Genomic DNA, 18,334 nt, shown 5'->3' on the forward strand with positions numbered 1-18,334 from the left:
CACTGCAATAAGTCCTTTACGAGTCTCTCATTTGTGCCTCGCCACAGCCCTGTAAGTTGTCATTCCCCTTTAATAGATGAATGAATGGAGGCATCGGGAAGATTCGTCGGTTGCTTAAGATCATCCAGCTACTCGGTGGTGGCACCAAGAGCTAAGCGCAAACAGGGGTCCTGGCTCCAGAGCCCCTGTGCCTTTCTTTTCATTTTTTAAAAAAAATCTGAATTCCCGTTGGCGTCTCTTTGTTTCAGGCGTACAGCATAACGATTAGACATTTGCATACCGTAAGAGATGACCAGTGCCCATCTGACACCGCGCGTAGTTACCATGATGTTATTAAGTGTATTCATGAGGGTGGCAGACGGGAGGGGTTTGGGGGGTGGGGTGACGGGTGAAGAAGGAGAAAGGGGTTAAGTACAAATTGCCAGTTATCAAAATAGTCGCCGGGATGTACAGCCCACGCCTTCTTAACCATCGCATTGTACTGCGCCTCCGCCCTTCCGGCCATTGATTAAATGCTTACTGCATACAAGTCAGCGTATGCATCACCCTGCATTGCGAGTGTTGGGGTACGTGCATGTGCCTTCCGTACTATTCGTGACTCCTCAGAGGTCAGGGACCCGCTGTCAGGTTCCCCTTTGCTCCTTGGGACGTTGCACATGGGCTCACTTGGAGAAGAAAATACTGTCGTGTAATTTGGAGGACACGGGAAACAATATTCAAAACGTTAGTGAATCTATTTGGCTTCGAATGTCATTTGAATCATGCCATTGTGCTTCTGCTTCTCCGCAGACCAGTATTAAAGAGGGGCAGCTGTTGAAGCAAACCAGTTCTTTCCAGAGGTGGAAAAAGCGATACTTCAAGCTTCGAGGCCGGACGCTGTATTATGCGAAAGACTCAAAGGTAATTCGAGAGAATTCTAGCGCAAGCGCTTGAGGCTGTGTGTGTGTGTGTGGGACGTGGAATTCTGGTTCCGTCACTGTTTTTGTCATGGGCCCACTGTAGCCTGACTGCTCTCTTGTGAGTTCAGTGTAAACGTGATCCCTCTTGGACCAAATCCCAAGGGAGCTGATTCAAGTCACTTTCATGGCATGTCCGCTAAGGACAATCGAGCAGGAAGGTTCCATGTGCTTTCCTTCCTTCCTTCCTTCCTTCCTTCCTTCCTTCCTTCCTTCCTTCCTTCCTTCCTTCCTTCCTTCCAGTTAAAATGAAACACTAAACGCAACCTTAGTAGATATAATGAACTCAAAATTTTGAATTTCCCCCTTTTCTTGATACCTTTTACCTGATAAATTGTTCCCTGGCCATGAGAGAGAATTTCCGTAGTTGCTAAGGACCCATTCTCTGGTTTCAGACACGAGTTCGTAACCCAGTTCCAGCACTTTCCAGGGAAGTGGCTGTGGACAGACAGTGCAATGTCGAGAAGAGGTTTAAATGAGATAGCAGACTCGCGGGGTTTGCATTACTGCCTAACACACAAAATCACCACTCAGTGATGCTAGTGGTTAAGAGTAACAATCATAGTGAAATAAGATTACAGCTCTAAATAATTTTTATATAACAGTTGAATAAAATAAGAATCATACAGTTTGGGGAGAAACAAAGTGTAATGACGAGTTTCTGTTTGGAACTGATATTTTAGTACTCCTTCGAAAATAAACATGAAGATTTCTTGCTACCGTGCCAGTTGAGTAATTGATCATGTCCATATTTAAAACCGTATGTTTCTGGCATAAATAGTTGATTTATGCACCAGGAAGTAAGAACAAATCAACAAACAAACCTAATTCTTAGTTTATGCAGCTGTAGAAGTAATAACCAGATAAAATAATCTTATTTCAAAAGCCACGGTGTCTCGGGTTGTCCCTGACCTGACTCCATCCTGACTTTTCACATTTCTTTCTCGGCAGTGCTGACCACTTGGTAGTCTTCAGCCTTGGCCCCGGTTCCTCGCCTCCAAATGACCTCCCTCCCCACTGTCTCCCCGTTTTATTCAAGACCCCCCTCAAAGAGCCTTTATTCCTTTGCTCACGAGGGAGGGGGTGTAAATTATCTGTGGCCGTCCGTGGCGTTTTGTGGCCTCTCTTCCACTTTTCATATATTATCTGTGTCTCATTCACATTAACTGTGTTTCATCACCTGCGCGAGACTGTAAATTCTCTTGGGTCAGGGACAAGTCTCATAGTCAGATAGGTTGGATCGAAGCACACCCCCTGGAGATCTTGGGGTGGTGGAGGCTGTCAGGGAAGAGGCCCCCTTTTTTGGCACTTCTCGAGGAGACTTGTTCTGCCTGCCTCGCTGGAAGGACATTGAATGAGTATGAACAACAGCCAAGCAACCGAAAGTGGGAAGGATACATTTGTTTACTAGAATATACTAACCTCTACATTGTATATTTTTAAGGATTCCATTTCTGTGGAGGTTTTAACCACTGAAAAATTTTTGATGAAAACCACTTTTAAGAGTCTAAAAGAAACTTTCATCTCAGATTCGCAGATCACCTTCACCGTCTCATCTGAACACATTTACAGATGAGGAAAATGAGGTCCAGAAAATGCCATGATCTGAGCCTGGACTAGTTCTTTTCAGTTCTCGTTGATCAAATGTGGGGACAATGATGTCTCCTCTGCCTTCCTGGCAACGCTGTTTCAAGGTTTAGAGAGATTGCCCCGTGTGTGTGTGTGTGTGTGTGTGTGTGCGCGCGCGCGCGCGTGTGCGAGCAACACTTAGTAGGTTCCCCATGGATTATGCTCCTAGGGGCACAGAGCGTTTTGCTATGAAACGGTGTTCTAGAGTTCTTTAAAGTCATTTTCAGTTTGGGATTTACGTATTACGTGTACTTTGTGGTTTTTCTCACAAAGTATCACCACCTTAAATTTTTTCCTCATTTTCTTTCCCTAATTCCCGACACACCCGCATAGTCATGACTTGATAGTAAAAAAAAAAAATAAAAAAAAAATTTCGAGGCGCAGCGAGCTCAGTTTTTATTTAACGTGTCCGTCTGTGTTCTTTTTCATCAACAGTCTCTGATATTTGATGAAGTCGACCTCTCCGATGCCAGTGTAGCTGAAGCGAGCACGAAAAATGCTAACAACAGCTTCACGGTACGGCTGTGTCCTGCTCCCTCCGTCCTCGGAGCTCACGCGTGGCCTTCCCCGCGCGCGTGCGAATGTCCTCCCCCTCGTCCCTGTGTGCCGGCCGCGCTTGTCGGAGTCCTCGCCTCGCGGCCCGGCCACCTCGCCGTGTGCTCGAGTGCCCAGCGCCCTTCGCGATTGTTTGGGTCCATAAACCAGTGTGTTAAATGCATTTTTTTTTAAATTTATTAATTTTTCCTTTTTAGGCTTTTTAATTTTCGGGGTTTGAATTTTTCCGCTTCCTTTAAATTTATTGCTTCAACCGAGTCCCTTGTTCTCGAATGTTCGAAAAGCTTGGTTTTTATCTTCAGCCTCAAAAGTCACATTTTCTCCTTCTCCTCTACTTTTACTCTAGTTGCTGTAGTCAGTTTGGGCCTTCATTTCTTCTCACTTAGGTAATTCTTTTGGTGGCTGTTTAAGAGGTGTCCTCTGTTCCGGTTAATTCTTTTCCAATTGCAAATGCCATTGCTGAAAATGTCACTGGCTTGCCATTCGTTGCCTGTCAGATTGCGTCTGCAGCTCTGTCTTAAAGTCTTATAAAACCACACGTCAGCATTCTGGCGTTGCTGATAATTATTTGCCTTTACATGCCCTATTCCTTCTCCATCTACAGCTGTCGAAATTCTACCAGTTCTTCAAAGCTCATCTCAAATTTCTCATACTTCTTCTAATTCTTTGATGAAAAAAAATATGAATTGAGTACCCTGTGGGTCGAGTACCATGTACCAGGTGCTTGTGCTAAGGAACAAGAGATTCAGAGATGGATGGATGGACAGATGGATGGGTGGATGGATGGATGGATAAATAAACATCATAAGTAAAGATATACACAGGATAGTTCAGTGACGTTCATTGGGATTGTTTCTGTAACCATGTCTTCCTTAGGTCCCCTAAGATGTGTTGTTCTTGCTGTGTAGTTGCCCCCATCCACGCTCCCAGTTCTGGCTTTAGGAAGCCACCACTCCGGACAGCAGTGTGCTGTGTCTATCCCCACAGGGCAGGGAAAACAGACAGACAGACAAACACAGAGCATGGCCATGATAGAGGTGAGCCGGGGTGGGGGAGGAAGCAAATGAGTTCAGATTTAGTCTTATTGATTCATGGGCATGTAGGATGATAATTCATGGCGTAAATATTCTTCCTTCTCCTCCTTCCCCCTTCCCCCCTCCCCAGGGAGAGTTCAGTTTGAGAAGAGGAAACCCAAGAATAGAATCCTGGGAAAATGTTAAAATGTAAGGTTCGACCAATAAAGACAGAGCATTCCAAAGTATAGAAGGAGCATCAGGAGGCACTGATGTTATAAAAGCCAGTGGAAGAGTTTCAGGACGGAAGTCGTTAAACATCAAATGCTGTTGAGAGGTCAAGACAAAGAAGACATGAACAGCGTTTGCTTGCAGTAGTTAACTCGGAGGCCGTTCGGTCACACCAGTTAAGGGATGGCCTGCGTCTGGCTGCACTGAGATGCAGAGCGGAAAGGCAGAGGGCCCAGCGGAGGTCACTTCTCCTAAAAGCTTGTCCCTTAGACGTGTAGCTAGAAGAGTGTTCGGGTTTGTTGAGAGAGTTTTGGTTTTTTCGTTCCTTTGCTTCATTTTCGAAATGAGTCTTGAGTGTGTCTGTGTGAAGAGAGGAAAGAATTGTTAGAATCAGAAGTTGAAGCTTCAGTAGAGAGAGGGAGTAACTGATGGAGTGTGATTGCCAAGTACGCTGAAGGGCAAAGAGCCAGAACACGGGGTAAGAGGCCCGCATCGAACAGGAGACAGAGCTTCCGGAAGCAGGTGAGGGCAGGAAGTTCATATACTTCAAACCCAAATACTGCTATTTTTTCAGTGAAATCGAAGACAAGGCCTTCTGCTATGAGTAAGAGTTTAGGCGAGTTTGGAGTAGCTGCTATAGAAAATTGGAATTGAAACTGGATAGGGGCCCACAGAAGATTTACTAGGTAGTGAATAGTGTAGTATCTCCCAGAGACTGGAGATCAGGTTTAGTCATAGTGTTAATCCTTAGGCCTGTAGCATTTCGTTGAAGATGGGGACAGAGAACAACAACTAGATTGATCCAGGGTTCCTGGTTCCTGGGGAATGTCGGACAGAAAGATAAAGGGGTTGTTGGATATTTGGAGTATCAGTAACTCATCCGTCTTCCCCCTTAATTCTCAGATTTTCAGAATGAAACGCAAGTGGTAAGTGACAGCTTAGTAATGGCTGAGCAGGATCCAAAACCCACTAAATACAGAGCTTCTGATAACCCATTGGGGGCCTAAGGCTGAATGTTGCTTACTCTTTCCTCTCGGGTGAAGGTGGGGTAGGGGGACCAATCAGGTTAGCCACTGGTCTCCCTGGGGAGTGACCAGTAGTCCGCCCCCCTCGGTGGAGGCTCACGCGGGAGGGATGATAAGGGTTTTCCCCCCAACAGGGATCTGGTGTTCAGTCCGAAGAGAGTTCTGACATTTACGATGTGAAGGATGGAATAATTTCGGGTGAAGACAAGGTGTAGCGTTATCAGATAGATAGAGGGTAAAGGAGCCGAGAAGCGCTGGAGAGGTCGTTGGGAGAGGTCGCTAAGTCCTTGGCACAGCTCTGTCTTGGACTCGCTCCTGCCTGCCATCTCTCCTCGAGCCTTTCTTGTAGAAGTCACTTATATTCTGCTCAGTATGTACTTAAGTCCTTGCGTCTGTGATGGCCTCCTTGAGCATAGGGCCTGTGTCGTATCTTTCAGCCTCGTGTTACCTTCTCCATAAGTATTTGCTGGTTTAATTAACGAGGTGAAAGTTTACGTTAGGCATGAGAAGAGTTTTTATTGAAAGATTCTCAAGAACTTTCTTCAATTCACCGAACATTATTTCTGAAATTTGTTGGGCCGGAAACGTAGAGACCAAAGTGTTAGGCCGATTGCTCCGCGTTTTGCAGCAAATCCGTTTGGTAGGACTTTCCAGGGTATAGAAGGGAACGTGAGAAATGTGTTTAGCTGTAATTGACAATCCTATCTTCAAATACTAAAACATCCCACCTTCCTGGGTTGCCATGGTTGCTCTCGAGGCTGTCGTTTTGGCTAGTTCACGTCCAGGGTTAATGGTGGCGTACGATGGGGTGATGGCTGGGGAGTCCAGGAATGGCCACATTCTGCTTCGCTGCAGCCACTCCTCCTCTGCTGGGAGTCCCTAAGGATGGTAGATTCACGAGGGACAATAGTAAATAGAAGACCTATAATTAGTAAACAGGAAGTGGAAAAGCAGAGCTTCTGAAAACCCGACGCCATGCTCTCTAGTAAAGTGAATTCTCGGGTGAGAGTTCTAGGAAGCCGAAGGCAGCTGACCAGCCCTGGCACGTTGCTGAGCAGCGCTCTGCTGGAGGTCACGAGTGGGTCACTGGGGCCAGCGGAGCTTCCGGGGGAGGGGGCACAGGCCCCGTGAGAGTCGTCGAAGGGTTTGCTGACGTGCTGAGAACCAGCCTACACTGTCCTAGGCTCCCGTCCCTGGAGTTAGCAACTCTGTGTTCATGGTAGTATCAATTTTCCATTGCTTCATAATCACCACAAACATCATGGCTTGAAAACACTGCCTGTTTCTCATCACACCGTTTCTGTTGGTCACACAGCCCAGCTGGGTTCCTGTCTTCCAGATCTCATGGAGCTGAAATAAATAGAGGTGATCCATTAACTATATATTCACACCCATACGTGCGTGTATACTTTTTAATTGTCGTAGATTGGGCTCCTTGTGACCAAGGTTCGGGTTCAGGGTTTTCTGCAATAGACAACAACGGCGACAGCAAAACCTGGCCCTGAAAGCACGTTCTGAGCTATTAGGTGACAGCGAGGTGATGGGGGGTGCGGCGGGGGGGGAGGTGGGAGGGGGACAATCCTGGGCTGCCGTCTGGCATTTTATAAACCTTTAGGTTAGTGTTCCTCATCGATTGACTTGCAGTTTCCTTTCTGCTGTGGCATGTTCCATGATTGCGAAATCTGTAATATGTTCTTAATCTTTTTGTCCATTTTTTGACCGTTTTTTTTTTTTTTTATTTTGTTTATACCCGCATGGTGTTTCGAGTTTTATTTTCACTTTCACATTTTTATCTGTACCACATCTTTCTGCTGTCTGTGGTATGTTTTTCTTAGGTTAAACTGCAGAGTTGATTTCCCCTTGGTCACAGTGGTGCCCCCCCGGGAAGCGTCCCAGATGTGATGTTCGATCCAGGGGATGTTCATGTCATGCAGTATTCTGCTGACAGTATGGTACGAAGTCCTCAAAGTTCAGGAATTTCGGAGGAGAACGTAGAGGAACTTTATCTTGAGAAACTATTTCATCCTGCCCGCCTCTCAGAGGTGTAGTGAAGATTTATTCTCACTTTCGACTCACATTAGTAAGTGTCATGGGGAAAACAGCCATTCTGTAATGAATGAATTGCCATCATTCTTTGTTAGGAGAAGCTATTTGCTAAAGAAGAGCTTTTTAATGATCTGAAAGTCATCACAATCACATGATATATGCTAGGGTTTCGAAGCCTGCTGTTCAAATGACTGTTTTCTTTACTGTTTAATGAAAGCCTGAACCTTAAACAAATGAGTCATCATTCTAAAGAAATTATTATATTGACATTTTTAAAACTTCTTATGGAAGTTTGTAAAGAAAGTAGCACTTTTTTTTTTTTTTAACTAGAAAGAAATGCACCGGTAATTCGTTTGGTTTATTTAGCCACTCTTAACGTTGCTAGTGAGCGCTCTGCAAGTGTGTGTGAAACCTCACGGTTACTGCACGTCCGTGCTGGCTCGCTCGGCTGTGCGAAACTCAGATACCACACGGTAGCATTTATTTTTAGAACTCAGTGAGCACTGGAGCGGAGTCATTTAGTGTAAGGGTCACTTGTCACAGCAGACAACACTGAAAGTCGATTAGCATTAGATTATGATTTTTCTGATGAGGTTTAAAAAATGTGCATAAAATCAAGCCAGTAAACAAAGAGAACATGCTCGTACAGCAGACAAAATGCTGAAAATGATGCATTCGTAGCATAATTGAAATCAGCAGGCTGTGTTTTAGTGTTTACTTCCTGTTTATTGTGTTTACTCCTTAGCTTCCTCTGTATTACTATAGTTCAGCATTACTGTAGTTTGGTCCGTTTCTTTCTCAAGAGAGGTCTCACATCCTTTGAATCTCAGAAAGTGTCGATTTCCTTTTACCGGTTAGTGTCTCAAGGTTAGTCACAAAAGAAGTAACGGAAAGTTATTGTTTTCACACCATTCGTGCATGCTCAGCAGGCGGCAGGTGTTTAGATAATCACCCAAGTAAACAGTCACTGAAACAAGCCGCCTGCTTTATTCGGTAATATTTGCCGGAACTGCCGTGTGCCTCTTCTAAAAGCTTCGTATCTGATAACTCATTCAGTCCTTTGTCTCCGTCCTGTAAGGTGGGAACCGTCACGCTCTCCGTACATAGGACTCTGAAGCATGGGGTCTAACGTCTAATCCCTGTGAATGGCTGGACTCTGCACCCATCCGGGTCTTCTGGCCTCGGCCCTGCTCCTGACCACGGTGCCGCTCTGCCTCCCTGCTGCGGAGTTTTAAATGAGTGTGGTTCACAGAGTCTTTCTGTTCGGTTTTGACACGTTCAGTCGTCTTTTCTACTCCAAGTCAACGTTGTGTCACCAGAGGCCCGTGTCACATTTGCGGGTCACACCACAACTTGAATGTAATTACGTTATATTTCGGGCACTGCATTTGCAATGGAAATGTTGGCTAAAGAGCTCACCGGGGTGGGGTAGCAATCTGTACAAAGGTCCTGGGATCGCAGGATTGATCGACATTAAAAGGCACTTGTTATTTCAGAGATGTGGGGGAAACGTGGAATGTCTTTCACATTTGAGGGGTTATCATGTAAAAGAGGCAGTAGACAGGTTTTGTGTTCCTGCCGCGTGCAGGACAAAGACCTGTGATTGAGTTCCCGGAGGGACAGTTTCAGCTCTACCTAGAGGAGAACTCCCTGACTTGAGAGTTCCACCTGGTGGGACAGGCCCCTTGTGAGGTAGTGGCTCTGCCCATTGTCACAACTGCCCAGTTGTCTCATTCCCCGGGAACCATAGATGCCTCCCAGCCAGAGTTCTCGGGGCAGACTCGGGTTCAGAGGGCTGACATGAGCTCCTCGAGGTGGGACAGCCAATAGCTCTGCAGAGCTGGTCCAGAATTCCTGACTGTCGAGCCCTTGGGGTTCAGTGGGGACTGTCAAGGAGGAGTGGATTGCGTGGGCACTGTGCTGGACACAGCGGCCCACTCCCTAATCTCAGGACATCACGCAGCAAGAGCTCAGTGACCAACCATCCTGCAGGAACGCTGTGGGAGAGATCTTTGCTTGGCTTGTGTATGTGGAAGGGGCAGGGGGAGATGGTGGGGACCCAATTTCCTTGTAGTTACAAAAATTGTCTTCTTCACCACTGAATCCCAAAGGCTAACACAGGGCTGGGCAGAGCGGAATGACAATAGATGTTTGAGGGAGGGAGGGAGGGAGGGAGGGAAGGAGGAAGGAAGGAAGGAAGGAAGGAAGGAAGGAAGGAAGGAAGGAAGGAAGGAAGGAAGGAAGGAAGGAAGGAGTTTTGTTGAATGAGCAAATGTTTATAAACTCTAGCTATTATTTGAGAAAAAAATGTAATTTCAGGTTTTAGCTTAGAGAACAGTTTTCTAATTTTCCTCCAGTGATGCTGGATTGTAATATACCTATAAATATTTGTATCCATCTTGAAATCTTTATATAATGACCCAGACTGTTTTTATACCAGAAGTAATTCTTACAGATATGATTCATGGCTAACATTAATCATAGTAGTGGTTCAACAGAATTATTAGATGCCTGATAGTGGCAAAATTCATGTATTTTACATCCAAGTTGTTTAAAATATTTTATAGCACTCTAAAATGACATTAATGCAATTCGAGTGGCCATTTCGCCTTTTAAAATGACATGTAAGGTTTATACTTTATATGGCTTTATACTACGAAAGCTCATAATTTGCAAGTTTGAAATTTGTATTCCTTTTTCTATAACTTAGGCCCCAGGCTTTTAGAAACGAGACATCATTGTTCCTGTGGGCGTATCGTATTTTTCTTTTCATTTAGTGAAGTGGCATCTTTTCCAGGCATATAACCCAGAGGAATACCCCTGAAAAGCTATATTATGAGCTTCCCCAGACCAGAGTCCTAGGAGGTAAGAAACCGTGGGTCCTCTTGTAGCTACACCGAAATCTCGTTATGGGCAGAAGCATCGTGGCTTTCCTTGTCTCTGCCTTCACCAGGAGCCGTCCGCACCTCTTTCAGAGATGGCTTTCTAAAGCAGTCAGGAAGCGGTGGGCACGTCCTCGCATACTGTGGCGACCCCAGAGCTCTGGGAACCGGGCTGGTTTGCACGGTCAGCCCATGGGAGTCCCAGCACAGGGACCAGCTCATCTAAGAGCCTGTCGTGGTGTGAGTCGACGCGGTGGCTGGTTTGGGAGCCGTGGGGAGTCGCACTGCTTGGCACGACCACTTGCCCTCGCCGGTCCTGGTCTGCAGAGGACCCAGGGCTCAGGCAGAATGTGGTCAGTGACCTTCAAACTGCTGCCACTAGTACTGTTTCTGACCCACAGGCTCTTGCACAGCAGCCCACTCCCTAGCCCATCGTCCACCTCTGGAACTGCCCTCCGATATTCATTCATTCATTCATTCATTCATTCATTCAATTAGCAGATACTTATTGAGAGCGTGTCGTATGTATCGGAGATCATGCCAGGTTCTGGGTATGCAGCGGTGAATGAAAAGAATTGGCCACCGAGCACCGCAATTGTAAAAAGTTTTAAAGCCTCCCCGGGTGGGTCCCCGGAGCGGGATCCTTGGGATAAAGAGAATAAGGACCCGCCGCCCAGCGGGGGCCGGAGACCGTGCTGTCGCAGGGGTCCATCACAGGCTGTGGGGGGGCGGGGGGCACATGGCCTCTGCGGGCTCGAGGCGCATGCCACTCGCGATTCCACAGACGGGCCCCGCGGGGACGGCTTCGTCTGCCCTTCGCCACGGGCGGGCCCCGTGCCGGCATTTCTGAGGCCAGGATGGGGTGGCCGTGTGGCACTGCCCACCCCCCCCCGAGTGCAGACACTGGCACCCGGGGGGGACAGTAGCCGCGGGCACCATGCGGCTGGCCAGTGTGGGAGGCCGCCCCGCAGCGGGCAGTCTGGCCCGCTCTCACCTTGTGTGAGGGAGGAGTGACCTTCGAGTGCCCCTTCTGTGCCGTGGCTCCCAGGGAATGGCCACAGGCCGCACAGCTGTTTCGGGGGGTAGTCATAAATGTGCATTTTACTCACGTTCCATGTGCTAGGCCTTGCGCAGGGCATCTCACTGGTCCTGAGCTGACGCCGTCACCGTGACTGTGGCCCTGGAGACAGCAGTTGTAGCTATTTGCAGTTGAACTTCTAGATCCCGTCTTTTCTCCTGAGAGACTGTGCATGAGAACTGGCAAGGGCTGCCCACGTCTGACCTCGCGGCCCCGGTTCCCCCGGCCACCCAGGTACACGGCAGCGTCCACGCCGTGTGGACCACCGCAGAAGGCTTGCCCGCCCTCCGCCAGCCTGACCGCCCCACCGATGCCCTTGGAAGAAGGGCCATGGGATTTACTGGACGCCATCATGGTCTTTGCATGGCTGAAGTGCTTCTCGAAGGCTCTTCGGTCCCACGCACTCAGATTAGCTCTGACTTCTGATACCCGTTTGGGGAACGGGGAAGCCTCGAATGCTGTGAAAGACGACAGCCCATCTCATGGAGGTACCGGCAGTAGGGACCAATATGGGAAAATAAACCCCTGGCAATGCAAATGTTTTTAAAAACCCACCGTAAATGTCCAGACCTCGGAAACCTGAAAGCCCGTGGCCATTTGATCGAGGCGACAGAACCCCAGAGAGCTCTGCTCTGGCTAGCATGGCAGAGTCTTTTTTTCCTAAGTTCGATGTTCCCGACCCCTCAGGAAGCCAGACTCTTTGGTGCCCTGTAAGAAGTTGGGAGCCATGGTGCTCAGACTCCCAGAGAAGCCCAGAGATACGTACGATCCTCACAGAAAGGGGTTCACAAAAGAGATTTCCAGTTCGGTGGTTTTTGCCTTAAACATTTCTGTGGTCTTTGGAGCCAGTTCAGACTTTGCCAAGACCAGATCGGAATGTGCAAAGGCAAAGGTAGGTATGCCCTTACGGGAAACAGGTTACAATCTAGTCAGCGACGGACAAGTGAAGTTAGAAGCAAGATCTTTTTGTTGACAACAGGTAGATGGAGTGCTATCCAGTTGGAGGAACCTGTCTGCCTGCCTTCCTTCCTTCCTTCCTTCCTTCCTTCCTTCCTTCCTTCCTTCCTTCCTTCCTTCCTTCCTTCCTATTTTTGTTCATTATCACAGGGTGAGACTTGCAGGTAGCCGATCCGAAGGCTTTTGAACAGTCCTGGCACATGAGCCGTGCTAGTTGACCAGGGTTTGTGAAGGATCAAACAGATCTCTCAGGATCCCTTCAGAAACTTCTGGCAAGCCGCGCCTACCGGTATGGAACTCAGGGACTCGGGGCAGAAGACAGTCTTTAAAATCTCGGAGAAAAACAGATTCGTAGCAAGAAGCTGCTCCGCAGCACTGCCACCGTGGAGCAGAAGGTGTGGCTGCAAGCTGATGTGGCCCCCGACGTCAGAACCTCATCAGGCCCCTCCAGCAGGCGGGGCTGACACCTCCCATTAATCCAGGCACCAGGTGCGGCCTAGTGACACGGTCTGCCTGGCTCAGCTGGTGGGATTTCTTGTCTCTGCAAATGAGTTGCTTTTACACACTTCACTCCTGCTTTGTAATAGTTTAGCACAACCCTGTTTAGTGTGAGCATCTGGCAGTGGCAAGTGACCAGATTTGGAACCAGAGGTCACACGGGCCTGCCGCTGACATTTGACCGGGAGAGGGACAGTATTCTACGTGTCGTGTGTATGGATAAATGTTCTTAGTTATCTCATGTTTGTAAATGCATCGGGTTGAGCGTTTGGACGCCGTGGTCTTATTTGTGTACAAACCTTGGCCGTTTTCTTTTCCAGAATTCCATCAGTAAAGGGCACTGGCAGTAATTACTGTTCTGTAGTTGCTCAGAAGTATTATTCGGGCTTCCCTTTTTGTTAGGCTCATGACGCGAGAAAAGCTATCATCATCAATAGCTACACCGTCTCACTTTGGGGGCCTCTGTAAGAACGCAGTGGCTTTGTGTGCGTGTGTGCAGGGAACACGTTCATGTGGGCCTGTTTCGGATGGTACGGCTTTTCAGTGTGGGTAGAAGCGTGTGCACCAGCGAAAACTGGCATGGCCGTCGAAGATACCATGTGGTAAAGGTGCTCCCTTCACAGGATAGAGTGTGAAGAAAGTTCTTTCACGCCTTTAGGTTCATCAGCGACTTCGCTGCCCACACCGCCCAGAATTGGAAAGGCTGATGAAATGCGCGGTTTGTGCGTGCAAAGACACGTGTATAAGGATATCGATTGCGCATTGTAATAGCCAAAGATTAGGAACAACCCAAATGTAAAGGTTGGAGGTCCGATTGACATGAATGATGAAATACGGCGTGCAGTGGAATGCTATGCAGCCATGAAAAAGGAGGAATCAGCTCTGCATGTAACCACGTGCAGTGAACTCCAGATTTCATTCAGTGGCAAAGCCACACGTGGAGGAGTGTACATGTATAAAGTGCTGTTCTGTGTGTGTTTGAGTGTGTGTGAATGCATGTGTGTGAACCTCAGAAGACTCTGTGTTCACTGTATATGCAGATCTCCGGAGAGAGATGCAGAAGCAGACACACATTTGTTTGCCTCAGGCAGGGAACTCGGTAGCCGGAGGTGGGCTTAGAGGGGGGAGACGGACGTATTTTTCATTCTAGGCACATTTTGGATTTGGTGTCACAAAGGTGTATTAGGTGTGTTACCCATTCAGAAGATTCTAAAATGCTACGTGGCCGCTCTTTTCGGCAGCTTCCTCGCAGACACCTGGGACAAGAGTGGCGGGTTTGGCAGGCAGCCCAGGTCGGACAGTCCCGTAACGTCCGAGGAAACGACCACGAGGGTGGGCGCCCGCTGGGCCTCGGTCGGGGAGGGCGAGAGGCCTGTGGGAAAGATGAGGAGGGCAGTGACCCACCGAAGGGAGGCCGGGGGAGAGGCGGACCCTGGCGGAGCTGTTGGAACGGGCAAGGCTGGTGTGTAAACGGTGCCTTTGATCAAGAGCAGAAATGAGAAGAGCGTGTGTGGGGCGGGCAGTGGAGACGCTGCGCGCTCGAAGTGGGGGCCGCGCGCCCCGCTGCTGTCTGCGGGCCATGGAGAGAGAGGCGTTAAAAAGCCGTCGAAAGGGCCGAAAGTGCTTTTTTAGTATCATTTTCATGGCTCTTTTAAAGTTTTCAGCGTGGTCCAATATCTTCCCTCTTCCTTGAGTGTGATTATGGCGTAATGGAAAAATTAGGTTTTAGAAATGTTTTTTCGTTTTTGCGGCGGCCGGTACAAACGAGATAATTATTTTGGTTTCGAGATTTCCCATTACGCACGCGCCCTGCGGAAAGCCATTTACGGGTTGCAAACCAGAAGAGCCTGTGCCCGGGGAACGGGGCTAATGCTTCGTTCCCGTCGCTGGGACAGGCCGCGATGCCCAAGCGAAAGGTGCTGCTTTTCATGTAGCAATTAACTCATGATGCTCACTGCTGATGTACAGTGGAAATGCACGCGGCCGCCTGTCTCAGTGATTTCTGAAATGACTGTGGCCCTTGTTATTATAATACTACTAAAAAAAAAAGACAACCCTGTTTTCACAATACTTCAGATACAATGTTAGATAGGATTTTATATCTCGTCTGTGTTTATCTAAAATGCCTGGTTTGTAGAGACCCGGCTGTGCTAGTAAATTAAATCATCACCACCACCATGATTATTGCTAGAATTAGTTTTACCAGCGCCTTCGCATCTCCTTTCTGGCTTATCTTTAAAGGACTCACGACGACGTATAGGACGGAGACGTAACTGTGCAGTGGCCCTGATTTTCTGGGGGGAGAAGCAGCATGTGCGGCCTCCTCGGCCCATTCTTCTCGGACGACATCCGTTTGCGAGCATCGAGCACGTTATGTAGAATCATGTGGCCGGTTTGAGCGGCCTGCCTTTCAGGTCCGAATTCTTTGATGTACCTTTGGTATTGATGAACTGCGCTTGCTTTATATTGTCAGTCTAGATAGGAACTGATTTTGGTCTGGTCTTAGAGTGGCCAATCATGGTTTTTAGATGTCTTTTTTTTAACCAATTTTCATGAACCAAGTATTATTTTTAGTAACAAGATGAAATTATAGCTATTATTTTATAGCTAAATGAGGTTATAGCTTATTTATTTGGAGAAATTTTACAGGAAATATTTTGTTTTTGCTAACCCGAGGCTTTCTGTGTCTTCATTCTTTTCTGTTAACGTGATTATTTCGATGCCAGTTTATTTCTTAGGGTGACATACATATATGTAGTTACAGCACAGTGGATGTGGTACTTTGGGCCGGTTCCTTGGCCCACGTAACGGCACCTGAGAAACTGGCCTTGCTCATCGGTTACAATAGGGAAGAGAAGTTGTGACTCGAAGCCAGAAGCCTGACTGCCCCCGCTGGCTCGCCTGCTGACCGAGTTTGCGATTTCAAACGGGTTAAATTTCCTTTTACCTATCCGGCAGGCCAGCTCCGTGGAAGATATGCACATCAATGCCCTGTCGACCTCAGTCATGTCCTCAGTCCACTGCATCCTTATAAGTCATTTTCTATCGTTTTAGATATTGTGAAACTTGTGTTCCAAGGTTTCATGCAACTGCCGCCTTCCTGAGCACGTAATGTGGGTTCCACAGTGTTTACAGCTATAAAATGAGTATTTATGGCACCGCGTCTCTTCCTAATAAGGAGAAGGTCTCTCCCTCATCTAAACTTCTGTTATTTTGTTGATCTAAACGATGCTATCTGTTGAAAATACCTGTGACACTTTATTTGGTTCGGGTGCCGGAAATAGATTTGTTGCGGCATCGTATGGTTTTTAGTCTTCTGTCAAAATCCAAGTACCTTTGGGAGAAACTATGAATGAAACCTTTCTCATCTATTAACACCTCAGGAAAAAAATCGCCTTTTTTTAGGCCGGTAGTCGTCATCTTAGAAAACATGGGGCTGGAGGCAACCGGATAATAACAGAGAGAAGCGGTGAGTCCAGAAGGTAAAGGAGTCAGAGGGCGTGTATGGGAACTTGAAACTCAAACGCCCCTGGGGCCCACTGGGTGGTATGAGTGTGTGAAGTGGCCTTCTAGAGCAAATGGCTTTAAACCGCTGGTGCTGTGGGTAAGCAAAGTCCCTGTCTAATAGGATGATTTTAATTTCTTTGTTGTTGTTGTTTTATAACACAGCACTTCAGTGTTCAAACGGAATGGCCAAACAAAAACACCAGAGGTCATCGTTTTGGGACCTCCGTGATATCACGCGGGGTGCCGTAGGTGGTAGGCTAGTTCAGATCGGTCCCACACAAAGGAATACCGTTCGGGGCAGGTGAGAACTCTGGAAATTAGGGAGCAGAAGGGCGCCGAAAGGGAGCTAAGGAGCCAGAAAGACTAAGAGCACTTTATTTAGACGAGATCCCGCCTTTACTAACGGGAAGGTTGGATGCTTCTGCTACCCCTCACGGTTGATTAGCAGGGGCATGCATCAGAATCACCGGTGTAGCTTTGCCAAACTACAGATGACATCTGAATTATCCCCCTCCCTACCCCCAATGAATTTTGATTCACCGAGTCTGGTTCGGAGCGTGGTCAGATATGATTTGAAAAGCCTCTTGGCTTGATTTGAGTTGCTCACACATGGTTTGAAGACCTCTGCTTTTGGATGTGGAGGTCCCCACGTTACTCTCTGAAGTATGGGAATAAGCATCTTTGCTCTGAAAATAGTCACTTAAGATGCATGACTACATTTGCAGTTTGGCACATTTAAGTCATCAAAGTGATTGATTTCGTTCCATAAAGGAAGAATGAAAAAAAAAAGCAACATACATAATTTAAGAGTTGGATATAAGTTCTATGAGGAAGGATGGACGGGAGGGAGGTGTATTAAGATTGAGCAGTTGGCAGCTGCAGGTATACCAAGCCTGGTATGAAAAAGGCACAATTATCCCTGATTCAGCGTAAACAGAAGTCAGAGTGTATCTCCTAAGTTATAATGAATATGGACAATAAAAAACTGTCATAGCACAGTGACCTTTGGGTTGGTCCCACTTTCCACGAAAGGCCGTTCACGGCACAGGGATTATTATTCCATCCATGGCAAGTGCGATCAGTTCGTTGTAAAGAACTTCAGCTAGAAAGAAGAATTTCCGGACAGAAAACGTTGTTGGACATTCACATTGCCAAAGAAGGCTGCAGAGCTTCCTTCACTGCAGAATCTTAGAATCTGGGTTAAGTTAGGCAACCTGCCTGCGGGTTGGTCCGGGCGTGGGTCGTGCTGGAGGGGGCGGGCAGGCTGCCTCTGTGGCACGCGGAGGCCTGACGCCGTGGGCTCGGGTGGTCCTTCCGCCGTCCTGCGGTCCTGCTTTGGGAAGGTGAGACGCCGTGCGATTGAGGGGGAACGGTATTTTCTAATCTGATCGTGTCCCAACATCTTCCAGGAAGTGGGTCGTCGTCCTCGTCCCAGTTTTGGTGGTCTGCTCGTCAGGTGACTGTTCTGTTGGAGAAGACATTTGTGAGCAGACACTTAATTTCTGTCGGTGCCAGGAAGAGCGGTGATGCTCACGCTCACAAGCTTTGGCTTCGTCACGGGCCCTGCGCCGAACCCTCTACTCGGGTTGCCTGGCGAGCCCACACCGCTGTCTGCACAGCTGCGAAGCGGTACCCTGCCCCCGCTTAGCGTAGGTGAGGCCGAGCCTCGGGGGGCTGAGGAACCGTGTCCGGGGCCACACAGGTAAAGGGGGGATGCTGTCGGTGTTCGGCCGCGGTCGCTCTGACTCCAGGGTTACATTAGTGGCTTCCAGTTGGGAGCTCATGCATTAGCAGTTGTCTGTAATTCACTTCTCTGCAGAAACATGTCTCCTTTTTCAAGTTCTAACGGTGTTGTGGGGAACGATAAAACATCTTCAGAAGGCCGGCTATGGATCTCGGCTGCACTTCCGGATCCCCTGGGAGTTAAAACAGCAGCCGCAGCCCCAGCCGGGTCCCA

At 48.0% G+C, this 18,334-nt stretch overlaps 1 protein-coding gene across 2 annotated transcripts in view; it reads left to right on the forward strand.

Annotated features, from left to right (window-relative positions):
• Nucleotides 1-18,334, forward strand: part of DGKH (diacylglycerol kinase eta) — a 155,742-nt gene that overhangs the window by 61,685 nt on the left and 75,723 nt on the right. For both annotated transcript variants that reach the window (XM_016158151.2, XM_016158152.2), the window contains 2 exons: nt 790-900; nt 3,021-3,101. In XM_016158151.2, coding sequence (XP_016013637.2) covers nt 790-900; nt 3,021-3,101 — 192 coding nt within the window. The remainder of the gene's footprint in view (nt 1-789; nt 901-3,020; nt 3,102-18,334) is intronic.

The sequence above is a fragment of the Rousettus aegyptiacus genome, unplaced genomic scaffold (assembly GCF_014176215.1).
Source record: "Rousettus aegyptiacus isolate mRouAeg1 unplaced genomic scaffold, mRouAeg1.p scaffold_m13_p_11, whole genome shotgun sequence".
In the NCBI taxonomy this organism is placed as follows: domain Eukaryota; kingdom Metazoa; phylum Chordata; class Mammalia; order Chiroptera; family Pteropodidae; genus Rousettus; species Rousettus aegyptiacus.